This window comes from Rhinichthys klamathensis, unplaced genomic scaffold, assembly GCF_029890125.1.
Source record: "Rhinichthys klamathensis goyatoka isolate OS25496 unplaced genomic scaffold, OSU_Roscu_1.1 h1tg000292l_1, whole genome shotgun sequence".
In the NCBI taxonomy this organism is placed as follows: domain Eukaryota; kingdom Metazoa; phylum Chordata; class Actinopteri; order Cypriniformes; family Leuciscidae; genus Rhinichthys; species Rhinichthys klamathensis.
Window position 1 is genome coordinate 144,035 of NW_026606811.1, and position 27,068 is coordinate 171,102.

Consider the following 27,068-nt stretch of genomic DNA (forward strand, 5'->3'; position numbering starts at 1 on the left):
GATGAGACAAGTTTAAGAGCACCTGGACCAGGAATGAGCCGCATCTCGCCTTTTCATCGCACACAATAGATAGAGACAGTTTTATAGATAACAAAGACTGAGAAATTAACCCAATTATGAAATGACATAAACATTTTTTTTTTTTGCCACTATGGGTCAGCATTATTTACTTCAGGCCAGTGTCTTGTTTGCTGTGCTCGTCTCGGTAAGTGTACAAGTGTTTGTGTTGATGTTTTAGATCCGCGTTCGTCTCTCTTTTCAAATCTGATACTTCAGAGTATCTACTGGTTTCGTGTCTCTATTAAAGTATCATGCTTGTATGACATCCTGTGTGAGTGAACTTCGTCTGAAGTTATCTCAAGAGTTTTTAACTGTTTAACGTTGTTTTGGAACTTCGATTTACGTTTTGTTGTAGCCTACTTTGAAATATAATGAAACGATCTGACGTGTGTTAAACTGCGTTTTATGAGATAACAAAAAGAATAATGTTCAATTCAGTTGAATTCAATGCACATTTATGCAAATTGACACATTTTGTTTTGAGCTGATTCAAAAGTTGGTTCATGGAAAGTTGTTAATAAGTTCTGTTCCTACTTACAAACTCTTCCCCAAAACTGTTGACCACAGCTACACATTAGTGCACATCGCACAGTTGTGAATAGTGATTAAGCTGATCATATTTCCATCTATCTGTTAAATTAAAATGACCGTTGTAAGATGGCTTGCTTCAGTAGTTTTTTAATGCTTAATCGTGATATTAAATATCTGTGAAGATTTTCCATGGTGTTTTGTTTAACCAGAAGTGCAACAATTATCTATGCAAATTCTTATGTTCATCTCATCTCAGTATGCGTTGGTGTGACAGAGGCTGGCAAACTGACAGCAGTCATTTCTGGGATAGTTTTTCTCTTGACAGTGCTTTATGGATTAAATTGTTTCTCTTATAATCAACCTCACCCAGATACAGGATTCTGACCCTCTCTGCGATGGTGTGATATGGTATTGCCTTTTACATATGAAGTTCACTTCTGTTGTTTCAAAATCATTTTGTATTGTCGTTTTATACCTGTTGCTTCTGAAACAGTGGCAGTGCCTTGGTAAATTGATACCAATAATCTTATGAGCTACTGGTGTAACTTGGGTGGAAACGTCATGGACAGTTTGGTCCAAACTTAGATAAGGCCTGTGATTTTAAGGAATTGCCTGCACTGATTTTACAAGAAACCAAATGATGATTCCACGGCCTGATATAGAGGAAACCTCTGTTCTATCCTCTTGCGCAAATGTGCGTGCCAAGTTCCTTTAATCCTTGATGTGCAGCAATTAACACCATCAGGAAAGTACAGTGTTTTGCATAAATGTCTCATGAAAATAATGCCCAGCCCAATTAGGAAGAATAAACTGCTGTGGGCAGTAGAAGAGAAAAGGGGAAACTGTGACATGGAGCTGCGGAACAGGGAAAAGAAAACGGTGTACATCCCCCACCGATCCCCCTCTCATTTCTAATCACTGCAGCCATCTATTGCGATAACCGGTATAATGGGTGGTGTTGCTATTTGAAGAAGAATTCTTTTACAGCAGGAGTAGGTCATTTTGGCTGTATGGGTGGATAACTTGACATGCATATTGTTCTGAGTTACATGCATGCCATGGATTAAAAATTATAAATAAAAGTAGACTTAAATTGCTGTATTCATCTATCCATCGTCAATACTAGAGTATCTTCCAGCATCAGGCTGAAGGCAGGGATAATTTGCTATATTCAATTATACTTTAATTAAATGAAATGTTCTCACATAATTTGGTATAACCATCTGACACCATCGCTGGACTATGGCACCGCCACAGATCTTTTTTGTGAAATTTCAAGTTGTATAGTGTCCTGTGAATGCCACAGTTACACACGTTTGGAACAATGTTTACAGTTTAATTAAAAAAAAAAAAAATTATGTATATATATATTTTTATTATATTTATTATTATTATTGTTTATAGTTCAGAATGTTTTATTTTAATGTTTCTCTTCTATAGCTACTCTTGATCTGTAACTTGTTACATTTTTTGGTAAATTTCTTAGCTTAACTAGTTACATTTTTGAGTTGCTTTGCCTAACACTGAACAGTGATTGAACTGAAAAAGTAAATAAAACAGAAGCGCTGGGCACAATTGTGCAATTTACTTGAAAATGTTCTTCATTTCTAAAATTTGGAAATTCAGTACATTTCCCTAAGTTTGGAAATTGAGTCGTCTGTCAGATAAAGCTAGGCTTTGTGTATGCTTGTGTCCAGTTAATAATGCCCTCTTGTAGAAGGATTCTGGCCTATCCTGGGGTGGAATAGATCACAGTTGTGTGTTCAATGTAAATTCTGGTCTGTTCATTCACAGTATTCAATGGTTTATTGTATGGCATGGCTAGTTGAAATACGCACAACTTAAAATGTCAGGCGTCATAAAATTGAACAACAATAATGTAACATTTATGCTAACATGCAATTAAAGCCATGATTATTCTATGTAACTTGTAAATTATTCTTGTAAATTACTGGTCATAAGTTGTCTGTCTCTCTATATCTTATTCTCATTTCCTGTCATGTCGCTGACTGTCTACATGACATGCCTCTGCCTTCATTTCCAAAACACTGTTAGAGAAAACTCTATTTTACTAAATCTGTAGTAAAAGGTTTTTACTTTTTATACATTTATACAAAAGTTCAAACATACATGCTTCTCTCTCTCTCTCTCTCTCTCTCTCTCTCTCTCTCTCTCTCTCTCTCTCTCTCTCTCTCTCTCTCTCTCTCTCTCTCTCTCTCTCTCTCTCTCTCAGGCGTGCACACACACACATACACGCAGACATTTGAAACACCCACTCAGAGGAGTGTTATGTGAGGTAGTCTTTCATCGTGGCTTGGGAAAGATTGTAGGTTTATCATTGACCAAATGGAGAAGTAACAGTAACATGCAAATATGGTGTCTGCCACCTGAATTTGCATGTACTTTGTAGCCTAAAATTAGAAATCAATACAGTCTATAATGATTCAAATATAGTGTGGAACATAAGCACAAACATTTCATACAGTAAACAATGTTCTTTGTGCATATACCCTAGTAGTACATGTGACCATTTTACTGTATTACAGTAATGCTATCCTCTTTTTAAAGGCGACTCTAATAACACCCCTACAGTGTTTCTGCAGACAGATATGATGATGAGCTCTCTGTGTAGTGTGTATTTTGAGATCTCTGACCCTCTTTAGATGGGGACAGTCATCTAACACAGCAGGGTGTATCACAGAAACCAATCTTGTCTAAATCTGAAATGAGGAAGTTTGAGGCTTTCGTTTTTAAAAGTGATGCCTACATATTGGACAGTGAACAACTTTAGTTTGACTCAAGGAAATTTGATGAAGCAAGTTGAACCACAAAGACTGAAGCATGTTGAACCACAAAGACTGAATGTCTTACAGCCTGCTTTCGGTACTTAACTTCCCTATGCAGCATTTACATTGTTAGCACTTTTGAAAATACACTTGCATGTGTATTATTTAGGACAATTAAATCTAATTTGACCTAACCAGAATTAGTTCCTTAAGTCTGTTTACATGCACTTTTAAAAGTTGTACTAATGAAATAATTCTTTTTTAAAAACATTTAATGTTGAGTCTGACTGAAACAGGACTAATGGGGCCACACAATGTGATTATCGGTTGTCTAGCATGTATTTGACGTCAATAAATATTAATATACTTTTAGTGCTTTGGTGGTAGTAGTAGCTGCAGCATATATCATAAAGAATGTGTATGTTTTTGGTCTGTGTATGTTTGTTTGTATAAGTTTTTCTAATTTTCTAGTTTGGTTTCATATTGATAATATCTGGAGGGACCAGTGCCTTTTATTCTAGAGTTAGGGGAATTGAAGTGGCATTCTGGTTAAGGCCTCTTTCCTGCGGGCTGTGGAAGGGCCGATCTGTAGGGCTGCAGATAAGAAGAAGCGTCCATAGAAAATGAGTGTGCGAGTAAGATTTCCAAATGGAACTAAAAGGCCATTTCCAAAGTTTCAGTCCTTTTCATTAGCTATAAGCTGCAGGTACTAGGTAAACATATACGACGTATATTTATTTGGTGCATATTTGTCTAAATTTAAGTGTTAACAATAATTTATAATGACTTTCCAAAGATACTTAGCATGAGTGTCCCCTGAATACAACTGACTTGTATGGACCCCTTTCATAGACTGTGGTGACTTTCCGAAGTTATTAATATCGTAAATCTAGCAAAGTTTATATATACATATATATATATATTTTTTTTTTTTTCCAAGACATTTGAAATTAGACTTATTTTTAAGACATTTAATGTACATTTATAAGACTATACTTTGTGTTAAAGCTGCTGTGTGAGTGTTTCTAATACAATGGCTGAGGGAGTGATGGCAAATTTGATATCTTGTTGGATCAAATGGTGCGTGCAGAAATTATATTTGTTATAGTTTTCATTCACCACTATAGAGGTTTACCCAGCTTTGACAACTTCACTTCTGAGAACCCAGGAAATGTTAAAACTGCGTACATTGAAGCGTGCCCTAGTGAAAAAAAGTATACTTTATTGTATTTGAAATATATTCCCTTTTTCAATAGTACATTGCAAATATACTAACAGAAATTGTACTATCTTTAAATATATTAAAAGTATATTAGCATCATGCTTTTACCTATTTTCACAATATAACTTTTAACACGCTTTAAAATAATTGTACTTTATTTTAAAAGACACTAGTAATGTACTTGTCACATAAATAAAGTACACTTTATTATCACTAATCAAGCATGTAATTAGTCCCTACACAGGCATATACTTAAAGGGTTAGTTCGCCCATTTAAGAAATGAAGTTGTATGAAATCCTTACCAGCACTATAGTGCATGCATACACACTGACCCACTCTGTTGTCAACTCCCTGGTCAGAGTTCTGCCCGCTGGAAGTTTTTCAATGAAGTACTCCCGGTTATTTTCCGGGGTCACAAAACTGTGCGTTTTTACGTGAAAAAATTATTTGCGTTTCAAAGCTTGATTCATTTACCACACAAAAAACACGCCGGTCAAAATTCATACCGCAGTTTTAATCGGCACTATTTTCTATCCTTTTCTATCAATCCGCGCTGCTGTCAACGTCAACAGTGCGCACGTTCCGATCAGCTGTTGATAGCGCGACTCGCTGACAACATGTCTGACTGCGAAACTTCTGATGATGAAACCAATTTTAGCACAATGTCAGACGGATCAGATGATGAAAGTAATTTTAGCACAACGACAATGTTATTGATTGCAACACCAAACCTCAATTGTGTGTGTGTTCAATCAAATTGTTTTCTCAGCAAATTGTACCAATATCCCTATAGGCTATACTGTTTTTATATTAGACATCTTTTCACGTGTTTTATAATGGAGTCTAAACATCAGCTTGTTTACCGTACAGTTTAGACATGGGATCATAAAGTTAGTATATAGTGTATATATATATATATATAGAACTTACCCGTGGTACTGGCAAAACTCTTTAATTTTTCTTTTTCCTCCTTGGTTGTAATCGTCTTCGCTGAAGTGAGCACTACACACACGAAAATCCTTTATTCTGGATATTTTAGCTCCCGCAGAGTATAGCCGATGGCAATCAGCCAAAGCTGTCTCATAGTTATATTCGAAACAGGAAAACGATGGAATCTGAACTTTGATCCCGGCACATCCTTGTGGTCACAGCCTGGGAATTAAAAAGTTCGCACCATTGTTAATTTAAGACTTTTTACGTCGTTGTCAATCGATTGTGTAAACACTATGGAACAGCTGATCGGAACGTGCGCACTGTTGACGTTGGCAGCAGCGCGGATTGATAGAAATGGATAGAAAATAGTGCCGATTAAAACTGCGGTATGAATTTTGACCGGCGTGTTTTTTGTGTGGTAAATGAATCAAGCTTTGAAACGCAAATAATTTTTTCACGTAAAAACGCACAGTTTTGTGACCCCGGAAAATAACCGGGAGTAGGCCTACTTCATTGAAAAACTTCCAGCGGCCAGAACTCTGACCAGGGAGGTGACAACAGAGTGGGTCAGTGTGTATGTATGCACTATAGTGCTGGTAAGGATTGCATACAACTTCATGTCTTAAATGGGCGAACTAACCCTTTAAGTATACTTGAAGTTGTTCCAATTTAGTAGCCTACACTAAATACACTTAAAGTTATGCTTTACTACAATCTAATTACAATTAAAATATACTTAGTACAAAATTAGTTGTTTCAAAATGGCACACTTCCAAGTTAACTATAATCATTAACACAGTTGAAGTATAATGATAATTAGTCTGCATGGCTGCAAGTATACTTAGCATATTTTTTTTCCACCAGGGTGTGTTTTACAGGTGTAAGGTGATTTAGTTCCAACAGCTTGTTAGATATACTAAGAATTAGGAACTTCTGTAAAAATAACAAATTTGATACAATAAGTTCCTGAATTCATATCTAAATTAATTTCCTTTTTGCCATATCTGTTACTTGTAGATGGCTTGGACATGAAATCAATAATACTGCATGACTAAAGCCTTGATAAGGTGCTTAATACTGACCCTTTCAGCAGTGTTTGAAGTCAAATTTTGGGATGCATTATTGTCAATGTGTTGCTTGGAATTCATTAGTTAATACTTAATGCGACTAGAGCCTCATTTGCACTTCACATCAGTGTGTTATCCATGCAGCTGGTTAAAAAGTTTCAGCCAACAAACACATGAGTGCATTATGATCAAACAAATAAGCTGTCCAAAGTTTTCACGATTATAGATTAAATGTGTTTTAACTATTGTTTTTATTCATACTTATTGTTTCACGTTTTTGTTAGTGGCTGGAATAAAAATAACCACAGAGAGTTTAAAGAGTAGAACAGTATTATTGTTACCAATATGGAAGTTGTGGCTGGGCAGAAAAAGAGATCATTAATTTCCTTTACAAATTTGACAAAAAAGATGTCCCAGATAAGCAAGAAATCATAGCCAGGCAGTGGGTGTCAATTTCATAACGGGCCAATGAAAACATTGCTCTGAGAAAGGGAAAAGAGCTTGGCATGATCTGCTTCTACATCTTCTATATACACTCTACCGGTCTAAGATTGTGAATAGAATACATCTGCTCAGTCTTTATTATTTATATTCTCTACAGTTTAATACTAAAGCCATCAACACTGCGTGAACTAAGAAATTAATGTATGGGAAACATGTAGTGACCAAAAAGTGTTCATCAAAAGTATTGTGTATTTTAGCCTATTTCCAAGTAGGCCAATTTGGCCTTAATAAAGATAATATTTTAGTTTCGTAAGGAAATTTGTGGGCCAAATGTTTTTCTACAAAACTAAATTCAAACCTTACAAGGTAACAAAATATAAAAGAAAAAAAAGAGTGACAGACCATTTAGGCCATAAATAGGGGTGGGCGAAGATGATAACTTTTTTTCATTATTTTATCTTGTTATTAAAAATAAGAACATAAATCCACATTACAAATACAATATAATATACAAATGAAATAAACTGTACTTTTTTATTTTTTCACAGTAGGTGTATAACCGTAGTATTCAAGTAAAAAATTGAATAAACAAATGTAAAAAATAAAACACTACATAGACATCACTGTAGTGTAGAGCATGCACTGATTCTTAATAAAGCTACTGAAGTTATTCAGTGAAGAGCAGTACGTGATTTTTATCTTTGTCTTTTGTTTATGGAAATGCAGAAATTAAATTTAAAGCTCCAATCTCCTCCCGAAAAAAGTCGGTTGAGGCCTCAATGACTACTTCACTCAGAGAAGCTGTCAATTTTTCAGCTGTCAATCATGACGTCACACTCCCGTTTTTATAGCATCAAATAACTAACTAAAACCAAACTTTTTTTTTTTTTTAAATGAACATTTGAACTTTCGCCAGCGTGATAAAAACTACATAAAATGACAGAAATAATTTTTGGGGAAAAAATTTATTTGAAGTGTAATTTGAATTAGTTTGCCTCACGTCCCATTAGATTACATGGAGAGGGTGGGGTTTATGACCTATACTGGGACCAGACAGCTAGGGGCGATCGAAAAGTTTGGCTTCACTTTTCAGGACGTGTGCGGCACACTTGGTTGGGACGGAGGCGCCAGAACTACCCCAGATAGCACAAGTCTATTTGATGTTATATTTACATCTGGAAGACGTATTTTTAAGAGTGTTTGCCCATCTGCAAGATGTCTATAGGACGTTTCCTGTCAGATGTCAAATAGACGTTTAGAAGATGTCAGTTTAACATGCATTCTAAATCATTACATCTTAAAGACATCTTCTAAACGTCTATTTGACATCTGACAGGAAACGTCCTATAGACGTCTTGCAGATGAGCAAACACTCTTAAAAACTCTTTATACTCGTAAATATAACATCGAATAGACTTGTGCTATCTGGGACAACTGATAGAATGTGCGCTCTAGCACGATACTACAATATTTCTTCAAAAGCAGATCGTGGAGACATTTTAATCGTTCATGATCAAAAATCATGTTATTTGACACCCCTAATAGATCTATATCTGAAATAGATATTGCACAATGCACTTATTCAGTAAAGTTGTGCTTTTGTAGGTTGAAACTTTCTTAAGCCTGTTAAGCAAGCAAAATAGAAAAGTATTACATCTGATAAGTGACAGTGTTGTTTTCTTCCCCAGATCCCTCATGTTTACTCTGCCTGTAAGTATAATCATCTCTAAAGTCCCTTTCTTTTCTTTTTTTACTTTTTACTTTAACAGTAGTGGTGATGGTGGTGTGTGTGTGTGTGTGTGTGTGTGTGTGGGTGGGTGGTATTCTGTTTTGAGGCAAATATAGATTTGCATACAGTCATTGATGTATTGTTTACATTACGGTACTCGATCCATTTCTTCCAGTGTTTTAGAAATAGATCCTCTATAACCATACTACCAAGTAAGGGGATGTCCTGCTTATACCAATGCCTTGTAATTCTCTTCTTACCAGCTACACTTGATATATTAATAAGATATACATATTTTCTCAACTCTCTGTTTAATATTTCCAAGATATAATGTTGTGTAAAGTCCTTTTCTAATAATAACCATTTTACAGCCTGGATAAATGATACCAATAGTTTTAAGCTTAAACCACTCAATCTGTTTTGCAACATCAAATAATGTGGGACATTTACCGACTGTACACTGGTTTTGTGTCTTTGTTTAGGTTCACTGTGCCTATACAAGATAAACCCCACAACGTCAGAAATCACTATGTTTGTAGGAGACAGCTCCCTTTGCAGTGTGCAGAACACCAATATTACAAACACTCCGAATAGCATCATAGTGACTGGACTGCAGCCTGGAAACACATATTTCTTTAAAATCAACTGCTCAGATGTGTGCTGTGGAAACTTCTCCACCAGTAAGTCTTTACTACTTCTAAATAACAATTGATAAGGTGTAAATGTTTTAGTGGTTTTGAGCAATGAGGTCACTGTTGTTCAGAAAGGAGCATTATTAAGAAAATGATATTTCTGCCTTTTTCACTCTCGTTTACATTCACCATTTCACTCTTTCATGCACTTTTCTCATTCTTTCATTCACTCACACTCTCAATATTTCTCTACTTGCATAACAGATGCCTCCATCACGCAACTCAACTCCACCACAATATATCTGAACGAGACGGGCCAGTTATCATTGACCAATCGATCTTTTACTCTGCGTAAGTCCCAGCCAATCACAATCGCAAATGCATCAATAACATAAAATGAAAATAAATTTTTAGACAGCTGTATGATATAAGCTAATATTTTTATATAGCAGCAGCTTTGTTTAATACGTGTAAAACATGAATGATTAAAGGAAATTCTGTCATCATGTTCTCATCTTCACATTGTTCCAAACTCAAATTACTTTCCTTTATATGACTCGTATGACCAGTCGGTCAAGTTCTAGAAAGGACATAAAAGCACCATATTACTCAGGGCTCTGTGTTCCAAGTCTTCTAATATGATACAGTATTATAGCTTTGTGTGAGGACTTATTTGTGCATAAACATTTACAAATATTGTGCATGAAGATGGTTATGATGACATAACATGCCAAAATGTATTGGTTCTTGCATGTGACATCCCTGAAATTAAATGCATCCCTCAAATTAAATTTGAGACCTTTTTTTCTTTTTAAACCTCGAAAGCCTTTGGTCACAACCATTTTCATTGTATGTTAAAAAACAGGGTGAATGGTCTGCTAAACATCTGTTTTATCATGAGAGTAAATAATGACAGAATTTTCATTTTTGGGTGTCCTTGTTGACTTTCTTGCACTCAGCTAAGTCCACATTCGCTCTCTTGCACTTACAGGCCCCGACCCTGTTAGTAACGTGTCTGTGTACTCCATCACAGTGAGCTCAGTGAACCTGAGTTGGATACTTCTAAATGGCATTAGCCCGTATTATAGAGTAGCTTGGGATTTAAACCTGCTCACTACTAACCAAACCTCCATGCAAATCTTACATCTTGCACCCGGCACCAAATACACCTTCAAAGTCACCTCTGTGGCCTCTGATAACAGCACTACGGGGCATGCTGCTGAGATATCTCAAAACACAAGTAAGTACTCTAGGCAGAATAGAATAGGGGGTTTAAAGGTGTCTCTATTGTATTGTGGAGTAAATCGATCCAAGGTTTGTGTGTGGATTAGCCTGGTTAAAACCAGACCATTCTCAGTTGCAAAGCATCATAGACAAATCATTTCAAGAGGGGCGTCACCAACGGACGTTGCGGATGGACCTAAAACCAATCAGAGCGATGAAGGAGATGACGTATGTAGAGCGGCTCCGAGTGTTGTTCTTTGCTCGGTTTTTAACAAAAAGGAAACGTTTAAATCGCTAAAAACAGACGCGATAGCTGAATAGAACGAGTGATGTTCGACGGCGGCATCCATCTTTGTAATGTAGGCTACAAAATCTGCTTCAAAATCCCAGCGCTGTCGTCATCGTGTAAAGCCCGCCCCAACGTTTCTGATTGGTGCCTCGATTTCAACGGATTGGAAATGGGTTTGAATGAGCTCTTTGCCAGACAGAGCAAATCTAAATTTGTCGGAAGTTGTCTGGGTTTTCCCAGGCTATGTGTGGATGCCAATGGCTGTGAAATGTACTTCTACATTACCATTCACAAGTTTAGGTCGGGTAAACTTGTTGTAATGTTTTTGAAAGAAGTCTCATGTTCTTCCAGGCTGCATTCATTTGATCAAATATACAGTAAAATGGTAATATTGTGAAATATTACTACTATTTGAAATCTCTTTTTTTTGTATTTGAATAAACTCATCAGTGTCACATGGTCCTTCAGAAATCATTCTAATATGCTGGTTTGGTGGTCAAGAGATAGTAGTTATTATTATTATTATTATTATTATTATTATTATTATTATCTATGTTGAAAACAGTTGTGCTGTTTAATATTTTTGTGGAAACCATTATGATTTTTTTTTCAGGATTCCTTGATGAATATAAAGTTTTTAAAAAATATTTGAAAAATAAATCTTTTGTAACATTATAAATGTCTTAACTGATACTTTTGATCAATTTAATGCATTGTTCCTGAATAAATATATACATTTCTTCTTACACTACCGTTCAAAGGTTTGGGGTCAGTTTATGTATGTTAATGAAGGTCTGTTTACCCGTGTTCAGGTCCAGCACAAGTTGAGAATATCACTGTGCTGAATTACAGTAACAGCAGTTTGACCGTGGTTTGGGCAGCTCCTCTCGGTCGTGTGGACTCGTATGAGGTGAATGTGTCCGGTGCTGAGCCGAAGACCATCACCATCTTCACCAACTCTTCAGTAATCGGTAACCTCATGGCAGGACGTGTTTACAACCTCACTGTCACCTCCATCAGTGGAGTCCTGAAGAACATCTCTAACATATTGCAGACTGCCACTAGTGAGTCAGAAAAGCTTCACACACTCTCCATCTTGTCACCAGAACATCAAACAAAACCTTAATGCATTTATTACATCTGCAGGTCCATTTATAGTGTCTGTGTGTGTGATATTTTCCTCTCAGAGCCTAACCCGCCGGAAGCTCTTGGCGTGAGCGGTCAGACTAATGTATCTATTTCTTTGCTGTGGTCGAAACCCTTATCAATGGATGGATTGACTGTGTCCTATGAAGTGTTGTATAGATCCAATACTTCAGGGGTCAACCTGACTTTGATTCAAACCACCTCTTTAAACACGACGCTCACAAATTTATCATCGGGTAGTCAGTATGACATCACTGCTGTCACCATAGGAGTAAAAGATCTCAGAAGCACTTGTGTAAATCTCATCGCATATACAGGTACTGCACAGCACGAGCACACTGCATTTAACTTAAGCTGTTGATCGTGTAAACTAAAAATTAACGCCACAATTATGTTTACAGTATATTTTACTGGGTGTATGGTTGTATAAGTGTGTTTGTGTTTCCACAGTTCCTGATACAGTGCAAAATCTGGTGGTTTCCGCTGTCAGCACCAATTCAGTCAATCTGACGTGGCTTCCCCCTAATGGGAGTTTCAACCTGTTCTCCTATAGTATTAGCATCTCTTCACCCGATCAGACTCTCAATACCACATCCAACAATTATCAGATTACTCAGTTGCAGCCTGGGACTCAGTATAATTGCAGCATCAGAACACTCATAATAGCTGCCAGGATATCTGGACCCTCACAGTTCATACAGTGTAATACCAGTGAGTCTAAATACTACACATCGCTCTCTAAACTGTAGAAGAATATACTCTTGTGTAATGTTGTCTGTCCTAATGAGGTTTTCAGCCAACTAATGGGCATTTTGCATTATAGTCCATTTGGTAGGTATGTGCCAATGTTAACATTAACGCTGCGTTAATGTTAACATTGGCACATACCTACCAAATGGACTAGCACCATATTTGATCCTTTTTGACAGGAATGAAAATGAGACTGTGAGGGATAGAAGTACAGTGTGTTCAAAGGATTGTACTGTTTTTTTAACAACATGTCAGCTGTTCAGCTGACAAAATACCATTTCAAAAGACTTTCAGGAGACAAAAGCTCCCTGAAACCGGTTTAAAGGTTGTGAGTTGTGACAATTCCATGTGATCTAAGACCTTTATTTAGTGCACTGCGTGTCATTGTAAAGGCTTTAAGTCTATCCCTCAGAGCATTGTTTTCATTCATGTTAAATTCAGTATGGCTTCTAAGGTCTTTAGTCTTTGCTTACTCAAATTCACACACATTAATATGTCTAGTGCAGAATATAATAGTGTGCATTCTCTTTCAGAGCCACTGCCAGTGACTAATTTAACTGCCTCTCCTGTCGGCACCACTGTGATGCGCCTGTCCTGGTCTCATCAGAGTTACAACCAATCTTTATATCTGTATAATGTGAGTGTAAATGGGGAACGATGGATACAGAATAGCAGTGAGACCATAAATGTCTTTGACCTGATCCCCGGGAACAACTACACCTTTACTGTGCGAACTGTAGTAAACGGCATGATCTCTGAACCTGTAGCCATCTCTGCCTTCACAGGTATTCCAATTCACACATTTCTCAAACACGTCTCTTATACTACACACCACAACGCAGTAAAACTACTAGATGTATGTAAAGATGTATTTATTCCCCACATTTTTACAGGACACTGTCTATACCGCTGTGATGTTGATTAGTAACCCTCTTTCTCCTCCTCTCTTAATATGTGTGATCAGTTCTTGGGAAAGCGTCCAATATTTCTGCAGTAGGCAGTACTCAGAGTATGAGAGTGGATTGGAGACCGCCTGCTGGTATTGTGAGTCTCTACAACGTCCAAATCCTGCTAAACGGAACTGTTTTAAAGACCGAGAACCGAACGAATGAGACTACCGTGGTGTTCTCAGACTTGCTGCCTGGAACTCAGTACTTGGTCATTGTGACAAGCATCAGTGGACCCATAAAGCAGGACAGCGATAGTGTGTTAAATGCCACCTGTAAGACCCTTCACACATTCTGAAATAAACACTGTGAATTACTCATGTACAAGCACTTAAAGCACTACTCGCATTAAACTCATACTGCACACTATTGTATGGGCATTTGCATGCACTTTGTGTGAAAAGTAAGTAAGACATTTGCTTTCAGAAACAAAGAGCTGACTAGTCTGTTCTAACCAGGCATATCACACTGGAAGTAGCACTTGAGTATGTCCTTTTAAAGAAAGAGTATTACAGTTTTCACACCACTGTGCAGTTTTTTGATAAATTTCCCGTTTCCTAATTCTTTTTTTCACAGTGCTGTTTATTAATAGTTTAAAGTTTTAAAGTTCAAATGTACTTTTACAGCAGCTTTTGTTTAGTTTAGGTGATATGGTAGTCATCCTTAGATATTTTTGTTACAGATTTCATAACTTTTATAACATACATGGATATGAAAATGTGAAATGATGACCTGTAGGTGGTGCTCTCTGCTTGTGTGTATATCACATCTGTGACTGTTTTGTTGTCATTTCAGTGCCTACTTCCCCTGGCGAGTTAAGGACAGAGCAGAGCACAAACTCTCTGTACATCAGCTGGGCTCGACCGCTCAACATGAGTTTAGTGTCACACTACTACTTGCAGTACAGCAACAACACACTCATTACAAACTCGATGAACTGCAGCCAAAACTACAGCTCTCTGACAGGACTCAGTGCAGGTGTCCAGTACAGCATCACTGTGAGGACTGTTGGTGCACTGGGATATTTGAGTTCTCCTCAGAATCTCAATGCATATACAAGTAAGCAATGCACATTTGTTGTTATTCATGTTTACACATATATATCACGCAAGTTTAAATGAATACACTTTTGAACTCTTTCTCACTATAAATTTGATTTCGACAATACAATATTTTGATATTGTATTGATATATATATATATATATATATATTTAGACACAAGAATATGAAAAACTTTCAACATTGTTTTTATCATACATAAACGTATTTGTATTAATAAATAAATACAGGGTTCCCTTCCCCTGCCTTTTTTCGTTCTTTTTTCATATCCATGTGGCTTGCTGTAGACACATAATCTGGTGATGTCATTACATGTCTCTGCATGGTTCATTTAATTTGGTGGTTATAAATCCAAAAGTATTTGTAATGTTGCATTGTTGAAATAGGAAAAAATATCAGTATGCAGATATTCATGAGTTTTTTTGTCTTTGCATTAATGTGATTTTTCTATATATTTGATAATGTTTAACATCTAGTTCACCCAAAAATTACAATGCAGTAATTATTTGTTTCTTTTTTGAAAATTAAACTGTCAAATAGAGGCTTAGGCCAAAAAAAAGGCTTTGGTGTCCACCAAAGTGTTTTTTTTCACGTGGCTGGCGTATTTTTTCAATGGGAGCGCCACGTTTTTAGCATAACGAGGCGCTGAGCGTCTTTTTCACAAAGAGCATTCGGCATTTTTTACCGGTTGAGGAATGTTCAACTTTGGGTAAAACGCAGCTCTCATCACTGTCACTTTTTACCCAGACGTCCAAGACAGTGGAGGAGGGGCGGGACAAATACCACACCGACCATCACATTCTGCTTGTTCAACATCAACAAATGACAACAAGCATAATAACGGAACAAAATAATTTAAAACGAGAACCAGAGCAAATACTTTACATTGTATCGACATTTTTATATAGGAACAACACAAAAAACAAACTATCTGTGAAATGAGATACTAGTAGGCTAACACTTCTGCTGATACTCCGTATCATAGCAAAGCGTCTCAACTGAAAAAAAACCCCGCTGTGCTGCCAAAACGCTCTCAAGCGCCCACAGCTAGGCGTTTTCAGCAGAGTGCCTAGCGTTTTCAGCTGTCTAAAAACGCTTTGGTGGACACGCGGCCTTATATTATATTATATTATATTATATTATATTATATTATATTATATTATATTATATTATATTATATTGTATTGTATTATATATATATATATTAGTTTGCTGTCAATTTAAGACCTGACGCACAGATTCGTTATAGTGTTACTTGTTTTCTTTCTTAACTGTTTATGTTCACTTAAACCATAACTGACAGTGTTTATGTAAATACTCACCAAGAATGGCATTTTGACGTTGTTTTGTGTGTATTTGACTGTTTAAGCGTAATAAGCAGCAAAAAAGCCCTCGATTTAGTACTGAGAGGCAGCTTTATGTGCACGCAATTTGAGTGTGAGCACAAGATCTGCGGGAATGAGTAAAATTATGCGCAATACGTGCAATCCCACGCCGAAATTCAAGCCCTGTAACACCAACGATATTCATCAGTAGCAAATGAAACGAGTGCATGAGGGTAAGCGGGTTTGTGTGTCAACTCGCTGTTGTAAAGATGAGCACGAGAAAGCGCAGCTGGTATCATGCTACTCTGCAGGAAAATGAGTATTGGAAGCGTTTCATTCAGATATTATAAAATTCAACTCGCCAAAGTGGCTAGTAGGAGTGACTTCATTACACGCCACTGCTGAAATTCACCTGCATTTGGCGGATTGGCATGTGTCAATGCCAAGCCCTGTGTATATACAGTATATGTGGTCATTGTATACTTCATTGATGGTTAGAATAGGACCCTTGGCCCTGTACAGCCCATTTTTGAGCCGTACTTTGCTGAAAGATAAGTGTGTGTTTTTTTAGATCCAACTTCTGTAAGTGATTTGAGAGTGAATGGATACACTGAGACCAGTATAACTCTGAGCTGGAAGCAGCATGATGTTCAGCAATCCGGTTACTCCTACCTGCTCACCTTCACACACCCCAATGGCACATTTGACCAGAAGACTGTGAGTAACACCACAGTGCAGCTACTGTCACTGCAGTCGGCTAGTCAATACAACATCAGCATTATCACTCAGACGGCAGGTGGCACCAAGTCTGTTCCCCAGTTTATAACAGCCTGCAGTAGTAAGTAACTACACTGCATGACAACACAATACTGAGTACATTCTTGCCACATATCATGCTATCACATCTGCGCTACAGTCAGTTGTTATTTGCTTTCCAGAGCCGTTTCCGGTTCCCAATGTGAGCCACAAGGTCCTGAATGTTTCTGCCGTGAGGCTGAACTGGTCCCATCCTCAGGAGTACCGCAATGGGTTTTCCTACCAAGTATTAGTGTCCAACTGCACAGAAAACAGTAGGAACTTGTCTACTTCCTCTGAAAATATCACAGTTCAAGACTTGCAGCCTGGCACCATGTGTCAGTTCAGTCTATATAGTTTGGCCTGCGGCATTCTGGGAGAACCAGTGAACATCTCTGTCCTCACGAGTATGTACTCCCACACACACTCCAACAAGGAGAATCAAACACAAATACACCCTTTGATCCAGACAATCTTGGTAATTATTGCTCTTTACTTCCTCATTCTCTCTCTTTCTCTCCACAGAGCCCGCTACAGTGATTCCCAAACTATATAATGAAGGCTCTAATCACTCAGTCTTGGTGACGTGGGATCATCCTGTAGGTGGCCTGGACCAGTACATTCTGAACATCAGCAGTAATGGATGGAGCAGCTCTACAGTTCTCAATAGCACTAAACACAATCACACCTTCACTCAACTAAAAGCAGCAACTGTATTCATAGTCACACTCACGACTGTCAATGCAGCCTTCCAGGAAACATCGCTTCCAGTAGCAATGGCAACTTGTGAGTATTCAACCCCAAACCATAGTCAGGAATTCATGTGGCAGACCTTTATAAATAAGCATATTGGAGTGCAGTGTTTATAGATTATGATTGTGTATGTTGCAGATCCAAACAGACCGGGAGAGATTAAGGATTTTTTAAAGAGCAATCATTCTTTGTTGTTTCAATGGGCTGAAGCTCAGGATATGACAGCTGGCAGCTTCACCTACAACCTGACCTACTGGTCCAGCTATAACAACAGCCATTATCTCACTCCTAATAACACTTTCCTTTTGGATGGCTTGCGATCTGGAACATCCTATACTGTTTCTGTGGCTACTGTAGGGCCAATGAATTTCAGCAGTGAATCTGTCAGCTACAATGTAACCACCAGTAAGTTCAGCACTTAGTGGTATGGAAAATTATTTTAAAAATTGTTACATTTAAATATCATTCCAAGATACACACAAAATTTGGGGATCAATAAATTAAAGAAATTAATTCAACAACATTCACATTCACATTAGGACACATTAAATGAACAAAAGTGACATTTAAAGACTTAAAGATTTATATTTCAAATAAATGCTCTTCTTTTGAAAAGCAGCACAACTGTTTTCAACATTTGTGAAAGTAATAAATGTTTATTGAGCAACAAATCAGCATATTAGAATGATTTCTAAAGGATCATGTGTCACTGAAGACTGGCCATCACAGCAATACATTACATATTAAAATGTATTTTTAAAAAACATAAAGTCACATTCTATTTTTCACATAAGAAAGACAGTGTGGCTTGAAACAATGTGAGGGTGAGTAAATATTGACATAGTTCAAATTTTGGGTGAACTGTGCCTTTTAGACAGAGGTTCCATTTACATAAAACTATCATGAATATGTGCATTGAGATCTCCTCTTAAGTCCTCATCCTACTCTCTGCATCTGTTTTCAGAGCCTAATCCTGTTCAAAACCTACAAGTTAATTCCACAAAAACAAATGCCATCTCTGTAGTTTGGGCAAGATTGAAAGGGGTCCCAAATTATGTAGTGAGAGTGTATAGTAACAAGGTAGAGAGTTACAACACAACCAGATCAAACAGCATGACTATAGACAGTCTGATGCCTTCAACACGCTATAACATCAGTGTCCAGAGCATCACTTCTGACAACACAGAGGGAGAAGCTGTGTGGCTGCAAGCATGCACAGGTTAGTACAAACACTATAAACTGTTATATTCTGTCTATACTGTCAGGAACTTAAGACTATGAAATTTGCAGCATTCAGCATTGAGTTGTCTTGTGCTGTTTGTGTAGTTTTCGAGCTTGCACAAACATGTCCACTTTCTTGATTACTTATTTTAAGTAATTTTTAAACTCTTTAATCTGGTGAAGTTCATTAAACGTTGTTCTGAATGTCTTAATTAAAAATAAATAAAGTAGCATTGTCTTTGGTGTGTTTTGCTGTGTACAGATGCAGCACCAGTGGGCAATGTGACCTGTACGGGTCCTAATTTAACCTTACCAATGCTCACCCTCTCATGGAGCCGTCCTCCCGGTGAAAACCTGGGCTTTGAAATCAAGCTGGTTAACGTTTCTGAAGAGTTCGAGAACAATCTAACCACCAATCTAAACTACAACTTCACTGGACTCAAGTACAACAAACGGTACAGTGCCAAGCTCTGGACACTCGGCTGTGGGAAGAATAGCACAGTGAAGGAGATCTCCTGTATGACCGGCTTCACAAGTAAGGAGAGTTATATCTGTTTCGTATTTAGTTTTTATGAGTGCATATCACATATTTCTTATTTTTCTGTGTTTGTAGGACCTGTTGTACCTAAAGTGACAGCAGTGAGTGTATCTGAGCTACAATATAACAAGTTTACTTTGATTCTTCATCAAGACATCTTTAATGACACGAATGGTTCTGTGTTCTTTTATGGTGTGCTTGTCTCCTCCGGCACAGATGGTATGTCTAATAAACCTGAGACTTTTATGTGTCTTCTTTTGTAATTCTCTAAAATCCATTGATGGCTTATTGTAGCATTTAACTCAGTAAAATACCACTTTATTAGTGTCTTTAATAATTGGGTAGTAAAAAAAACCAACTAATTTACGCTACCATTCAAAAGTTTGGGGTCGGCAAGATTTTTTAAATGTTTTTGAAAGAAGTCTCTTATGCTCACCAAGAATGCATTTATTTGATCAAACTAGAGTTTAAACAGTAATGTTGTGAATAATAATAATAATTGTTTTCTATTTTAATACATTTTAAAATGTAATTTATTCCTGATGTCAAAGCTGAATTTTCAGCATCATTACTCCAGTCTTCAGTGTCAAATGATCCTTCAGAAATCATTCTAATATGCTGATTTGCCTCTCAAGAAACATTTCTTATTATTATTATTATTAATGCTGAAAATGCTGCTTAATATGTTTGTGTAAATCATGATTCTTTTTTTTTAGGATTCTTTGATGAATAGAAAGTTAAAAAGAACAGCATGTATTTGAAATTGATCTTTTGTAACATTATGAAACATTACAACATTACTAAATGTATTTACTGTCACTTTTGATCAATTTAATGCATCCTTAAGTATCAATTTCTTTAAAAAAAAGACTTTTGAATGATAGCGCATATCATTTTATTAGAATGTATTTCAGACGAGACCACTTTGGCAAGTTTACTTGAGTTTATTAAACACAATTTATCTTTGGCGTTATGGTTCTTTATGGGGGTTCTTGCTCCATAATTAATGATATACGTAGCTTTAGCATTAACCCCCCTATGGAACCATCGGCTTGAGCAATATTCAGATGATTAAGACAGTTAGTAATGGTCGCAGTCTATGCCTACGTGGCCTGTCTGAACTGACGCTGTGCTCGATTTTATCTAAATTTTCCATTTTAATACTCTACACTCACTATTACTATTCTTTTTAGATGTATAATATATAATAATAATATAAAAGTATATTAAAAAAAGAAGAGTTGGATTGTAATCATTGTGCACTAAATATGAGTTTTGCCTCCTGCAGACTGCTGGGTCAAGACTAAGAAGTTGGATCAATGCCTGTTGAACACCTATGAGGACTGGAAAGCAAAGCGGTGCAACACATTCCTGGCTGTTATCAAAACAACAACAACAACAACAGGGTCTAGAAGTGTGCAGGACCAAACAATCATCATTGGAGATGAAACTATGTGGAATAGTTACAAAAATGGAGAACTAAATGCCAAAGGCAGTTACAAGTAAATCAATACACTTCCCATACTTTGCATTAACTTCAGTGCTGCATAGATTAAAACTCATTAGAACAGTGTTACGGTTATTTCCATCACTAAACTAAACTGAACTGAACTACTGCACTTTGTTCTTAATGCTTCCTGATGATGCCTCCATCTTCTGGACTACTGTGATGAATCACAGAGCGTTGTTATGTCTTCTGCATTATGTTGTCATGTGTTTGGCTTTCTTGCAGTGTTGCTGTCATCACTTTCACACATCTGGAGTTAAATAACCGTTTAGTGGATGTGTCTAATTCATACTACTCCATATCTGAGTTTAGTCCCATCACTCTGCCAGAGAACCCAGGTAACTACTGGGAGACTTTCTGTCAATATTTAAAGCACTTACTTCATTGCACCTGCATTTTCACAGTAACACATCCCTCCTAATGTCACATGAAAATTATTGATGTGTGTACAGTATAACAAACAGATTTCCATTAAGGACAAACATTTAGATGAGATTACAGCTGGGGTTCCCAGACTTTTGTGGTCGCATATTTTTAGCTTTTAAAAATCTGGCTTTGTTACGAATAACAACACTTATTTTTTTCCTATTTATTTATTTTATTTTTTTATTTACATTGTTACAAGAACTGTGCCAATGAATGTGCTCCCGAACGATTTGTTACTTACCCTGTGTCTAATGAGTGGACATGGCTTATGTGTAACAAATATGTGATATTTTGGATAGTCATACAATTTTTCCATCTGCAACTCTAGAGCCAGTGTATATATAAATTATATAAAATTTGATCAATTTCATACTGTTATATTTTTGTTGACTTGACTGAATTGTTTTGTCATTCTCCATCGTTCAGTGGTAATTGGAGGAGCAGCTGCAGGAACCGGTGTAGCTGTTGTTTTTCTTGTAATCATCATTGGGGTTGTGGTTTGTAGACGGTAAGACATTTTACAGATCTCATACATGATTCTTGATGTTTGGAGTGTTTTAATGGTTTGATTTAGAGTTTGTGTTTGATATTCATAGATTTGAAGGTTTTGTGTTTGATATTCATAGATTTGAAGGATTTAAATCCTTCAAATCTATCATATCAAACACAAACTCTAAATCAAACCATTAAAACACTCTTGACCCCCCCCCCCCCCCCCCCCCCCCAAAAAAAATAAATAAAATAAAAATAAAAACCCAAAACAAAATCTGTCATCATTTACTCACCCTCAAGTTGTCCCAAACCTGCATGGATTTCTTTATTCTGCTGAACACAAAATAAGATATTTTGAAAAATGCCAACAACAAAACTTTAGTTTAGTTTAAAGCTGATGGGCCCTAAACTAAACAGTATTTTTTTCCCCATACTATGGAAGTCAATGGGATCCATCCACTGTTTGGTTACCCATATTCTTCAAAATATTTTTTGTGTGTGTGTTCAGCTGAAGAAAGAAATTCATACAGGTTTGGAACAATTGAGGGTGAGTAAATGATGACAGAATTTTTATTCTTGGACGAACTATCCCTTTAAGATTACTTTACCATGTGCCCACACAGTAATGCTAGATTAAAGTGTTCCTCAAGTCTGTTTTATGTATTAATGGACAGTGGCAACTAGATAATCATATTTATGCTCTCAATATCTCAGGAACCAAAGAAAAGATGATTCTATTAGTGTTCCTATCCACTCTATAAGGTCAGTATACTGGTCTCCTCAAAACAACACAATACATACTGGAAACAAACAATAGAAAAAGTAATAAATATCAATCCACAAAAATGTAACCTTTAATTTTTGTTTTGTTTTCTTACAGAAACAAAGTGTAAGTAATCATATATGTTTGTTCACTCTCTTTTTTGTGCATATATTCATGATTTGACTGAATATTTTTACTACGTCTGTGATTTTTGAGATGGGGAAAGAATGTGAAATTGTGTCTCATAGCAATTGAAAATAAGCCCTTTTTCTGTAACATTTATGTTCATATATTGTATTTACACATGGTGTCTTATATCACATTTTATCATGTTATTTAATGGTGTCACAGGAGTGATCCAATAAAGGTGGAGGATTATGAGGCTTACTACAGGAGGCAAAGGGCTGATTCCTTCTGTGGATTTGCTGAAGAATTTGAGGTGATTTATATCTTTGGTTTCTTTGTAGATTTACAACTGATCAACCTTAATAATAAATAATGATTGGCATTGCAAGTATTGCAACTAGATTTCCATTTTCCATTTATTTTTGGTAGCAATATCTGATTGGTTTGCTTTGACCATGTTTTGTTCCTCTTCATTGCTTTAACAAATGCTTTATGACGGATGTTTCATTATTTATGTGAATGTAGCAAAATCAAATGATACAGAAAATAAATGTATGATTTAAATAAATGTGTGTGTGTGTGTGTGGTTGTAGGATCTAAGGCCGGTTGGGATCAATCAGCTGAAGACTGTTGCTCTGGCCCCTGAAAACAAAGCCAAGAATCGTTATAACAATGTGCTTCCATGTAAGAACTTCTCCACTCACGAGTGTTTACCTTTACCTGTCCTTCGGATGAGACGTTAAACCGAGGTCCTGACTCTCTGTGGTCATTAAAAATCCCATGCACTTTTCGTAAAGAGTAGGGGTGTAACTCCGGTGTCCTGGTCAAATTCCCTCCATTGGCCTTTATCAATCATGGCCTCCTAATAATAATACCCATGCTTTCAATTGGCTCTCTCTCTCTCTCTCTCTCCACCTATAGCTGGTGTGTTGTGAGCGCACTGGCACAGTTGTTCTGTGGATGTCGAGGAGAGACCCCTGACATGATTGTAAAGCGCTTTGGGTGTATAGTAGTACATAGTAAAGTGCTATATAAATGCCTCATTTCATTTCATGAAGTAACACAAGACCAAGTTCCCTCCACATCTAGTCTGTTCTGTACATATTTATAATGGTTCATGTCTTCTCTACAGATGATTCATCTCGTGTCAAGCTCTCTGTGCTTGGCAACTCATTTGATGACTACATCAATGCCAGCTACATGCCGGTAGGAAAAACTACAAAAAAAAATCATTATCTATTTACACATTTTTCATACTAACTGTGTGATATTTCCAGGGTTACACATCAAAGAAGGAGTTTATCGCAGCCCAAGGGCCACTGCCCTGCACTGTCAATGACTTTTGGAGGCTGATTTGGGAGAAAAATGTGCACACTATTGTCATGCTCACCAAATGCAACGAGCAGGGACGGGTACAGTATACATTCATCCTTCACTTTATCTGTGATCTCACTTGCCAGAGCCTTTATTGTCAGATTAGGATACATGTCTTCATCATACATGCATCATCTTTAAAAGCCTAAATCACTTGACCACTACATATTCAGTGTTCATATCCTCTTTCAGATTCTTTTTTCTAATTGAAGTATTGAACTTAATGAGCTTAAATAGATGTTGCCACAATGTTCTGTCCCTCTCAGGTAAAATGTGAGGAATACTGGCCAGCAGATATAAAACATTTTAACAATCTGACAGTGATGACTACTTCTGAGATTCCATTGGAGGACTGGACTTTACGTGACTTTGAAGTGAAAAATGTAAGTCTATATTATTATTACAGATAGACCCAGGCTACTGTAACACTAAATGACACTTGTTACACAGACCCATGTGTTACACAAACACATTTTTGTCACTGTTGTTTTATTTGATTTTTTTATTCCTATAAAGTCACAATTATCTTAATTGGTATCATGTTTGTAATATCTTAGTGTTATGTCTTAATTGTAACATTATGCCTCATGTACTGTAAAGTACTGTGTTGATGTTTTGGGATAAATTATTCTCGTCATAACAGGTGAAAACAGCAGAGTCTCGATCAGTTCGTCACTTCCATTTCACAGCATGGCCAGACCATGGAGTTCCTGAGACCACTGAGCTTCTCATCAACTTCAGACACCTGGTCCGAGAACACATGGACCAGTACTCGAGACATTCACCCACACTTGTGCACTGCAGGTACTTGAACAGTTCCTGAACTCTCAAATAGACAAACAAGTCTACTCAACACTGTTTTATTATTATACTCCCGCAAAGAAAAAGTCATTTTCTGGTAACCTTTTGTTTTCGTAATGCAGTGCCGGTGTGGGCCGGACGGGAACCTTCATCGCCATTGATCGGTTAATCTTTCAGATCGAGCGGGATGGTGTAGTGGATGTGTATGGGATCATCCACGATTTACGCATGCACAGACCACTCATGGTACAAACAGAGGTACATTCATTAACACATTTTTTCATCTCACTGCACTGTTTGTACAGTATGTTCTTTTATCCACCTTATTCTTAACGCAAGAGCGTGGGTGCGGCCATTGTAACTTAACTGTGTTGAGACTTCCGGTCTCATCTGGTTCCAGTTATTATAGCTGTACACTGTAAACTGTCCGTTATGCTGCTTGATATTGCAAACTGTAACTTGTTATCATATTATTTTAATTGATTATTACACAGAAAATAGCTTACCTCTGCGTTGAAAAATAGTGTGGATATATCTTTAACAAATAATCATCAAATATGAAATTTCAATAACTGTTTTGTAAGCCATAATCAGGATCTTATTCTCTAACAGTGCAGGCCTTTCCATTCTCTACTTTTGCAGGATCAATATGTGTTTCTTAACCAGTGCTCCATGGACATCATCAAGTCTCGGACTGGAAACAATGTAGATTTGATCTACCAAAACACAGCTGCACTCTCTATTTATGAGAACTTTGAGCCCTTGAAAAAAAACAAAAATGGCTACCATAAGGCTTGACCGTCTACCTTGAACAGTTCGCTGCACTGCTGTAAATGAAATGTTTTTCTTTCATTTTTAAATTGTTTTATTTAAAGAGGAAAAAACAAATCTATTTATTAAAAAGTTTGTTTATAAAGGTATATAAATACTCAGAAATATATATATATATATATATATATATATATATATATATATATATATATATATATAAATGTTTTTATTAAATACAGAAATGTAGCTGCAGGGATGTTTTGTGAGAGTTTTCATAGAATAAAGTTCAATTCTGTAATATGGCATCATAAAAATGGCATTTCCTCAGACTACAGGTGAAAAGAAGATGAGCATGAATAGAAATATAGAATGTACACGTCACATAGGACTTCATCATTAGACAGTAATAGTGTATTTCTACTTCACTGCAGCAGTAGTGAAGACAGGATGGGTTTCCAAAACCCTTCTTCTGTGGTTTAACATAGCAGCTAAGCTTGGTATTAGCCAGTAGGCTGGTAAATAGTTGACAATGTGCTGTGACTCCATCCATTGAGGTATGCTGGAGGTTGTATCTGAGCTGTTGTGCCAGTATGCTGTTCTTTTGGCCTGTGAAATCCAGAAATCATAGATATATTGAAGCCACAGACCAAAGTCGACCTTATTGGACCATAAGGACAATACGTTAGCAATGAACAGTAGCAATCTCTTTGGTTTGTTTCTGGAATTGCTTATTCTCAGTAAAGATACATGCTGACCTGTCTGTTCCTGGATTGTAAATGTTTTTGTTTTCCTTTTAGAATCAGGTCAGTTTAGAATATTCCTACTGACAACTTATTGCGGTTTTAACAGAGTGTGACTCTGTAACATGTTTATGCACTTATTGTTATATTTGTACATAATATATTTTGTTCAAACTGAATTTTCAAACTATTCAGTGTTGTTCAGGGACATTTTGCTTGTGTGGTTTTAATATTCTGCAATTTTCAGCACAATTTTTTTTTAATGATTGTTTTTTGATACTCTGCTGGTCACGGTAAAGAACCATACAGACAACTCTGTATTATATTAGGATTAAAAAAAGCTGCACTTTATTTCACACTTCTGTGGTGATTTGTGTGTGTGTGTGGCTGGGTCAGGATTTCTCTCGTCAAATAATTCAGTCTTGGTATTATAGATTTTGTACAGATATGGTGTTTTATTAAAAGAAAAAGATTATTATATTTAACAATCAAAACGAGTACATTCATAATATTATTTAGTATGTATTTATTTAAACATACATTTCTTAAGTAATTTGTGTAATTTACTTGTATCATTAGATATGAATGATAAGTTCAAATAATAACATTAGACAT

The 27,068-nt window shown here is 36.6% G+C and overlaps 1 protein-coding gene across 2 annotated transcripts; it reads left to right on the forward strand.

Annotated features, from left to right (window-relative positions):
- ptprja (protein tyrosine phosphatase receptor type Ja) lies at positions 1 to 26,018 on the forward strand. 2 transcript variants are annotated; one of them, XM_056269896.1, is made up of 31 exons: positions 1 to 205; positions 8,733 to 8,754; positions 9,256 to 9,453; positions 9,670 to 9,756; positions 10,397 to 10,645; positions 11,731 to 11,982; positions 12,106 to 12,381; positions 12,515 to 12,775; positions 13,348 to 13,599; positions 13,779 to 14,036; positions 14,557 to 14,820; positions 16,718 to 16,984; positions 17,085 to 17,348; positions 17,467 to 17,727; positions 17,833 to 18,099; positions 18,659 to 18,913; positions 19,178 to 19,450; positions 19,529 to 19,672; positions 20,742 to 20,955; positions 21,186 to 21,298; positions 21,813 to 21,894; positions 22,593 to 22,640; positions 22,759 to 22,767; positions 22,993 to 23,080; positions 23,361 to 23,451; positions 23,900 to 23,973; positions 24,045 to 24,179; positions 24,408 to 24,524; positions 24,785 to 24,945; positions 25,065 to 25,200; positions 25,585 to 26,018. In XM_056269896.1, the coding sequence occupies exons 1-31, from the start codon at positions 152 to 154 to the stop codon at positions 25,738 to 25,740; spliced, it is 5,328 nt and encodes a 1,775-aa protein (XP_056125871.1). In that variant the 5' UTR covers positions 1 to 151; the 3' UTR covers positions 25,741 to 26,018. The 2 variants fall into 2 exon arrangements, with proteins under 2 accessions (XP_056125871.1, XP_056125872.1); XM_056269897.1 differs by lacking the exons at positions 9,670 to 9,756; positions 10,397 to 10,645.
- The last annotated feature ends 1,050 nt before the right edge of the window (positions 26,019 to 27,068 follow it).

Excerpts from the sequence above, each read along its gene's own strand:
- ptprja (XM_056269896.1), top strand. The coding sequence starts at position 152 with ATGGGTCAGCATTATTTACTTCAGGCCAGTGTCTTGTTTGCTGTGCTC. Across the intron at positions 24,180-24,407 it reads AATGCAACGAGCAGGGACGG|GTAAAATGTGAGGAATACTG; the intron begins GTACAGTATACA and ends TGTCCCTCTCAG. Across the intron at positions 24,946-25,064 it reads CCCACACTTGTGCACTGCAG|TGCCGGTGTGGGCCGGACGG; the intron begins GTACTTGAACAG and ends TTCGTAATGCAG.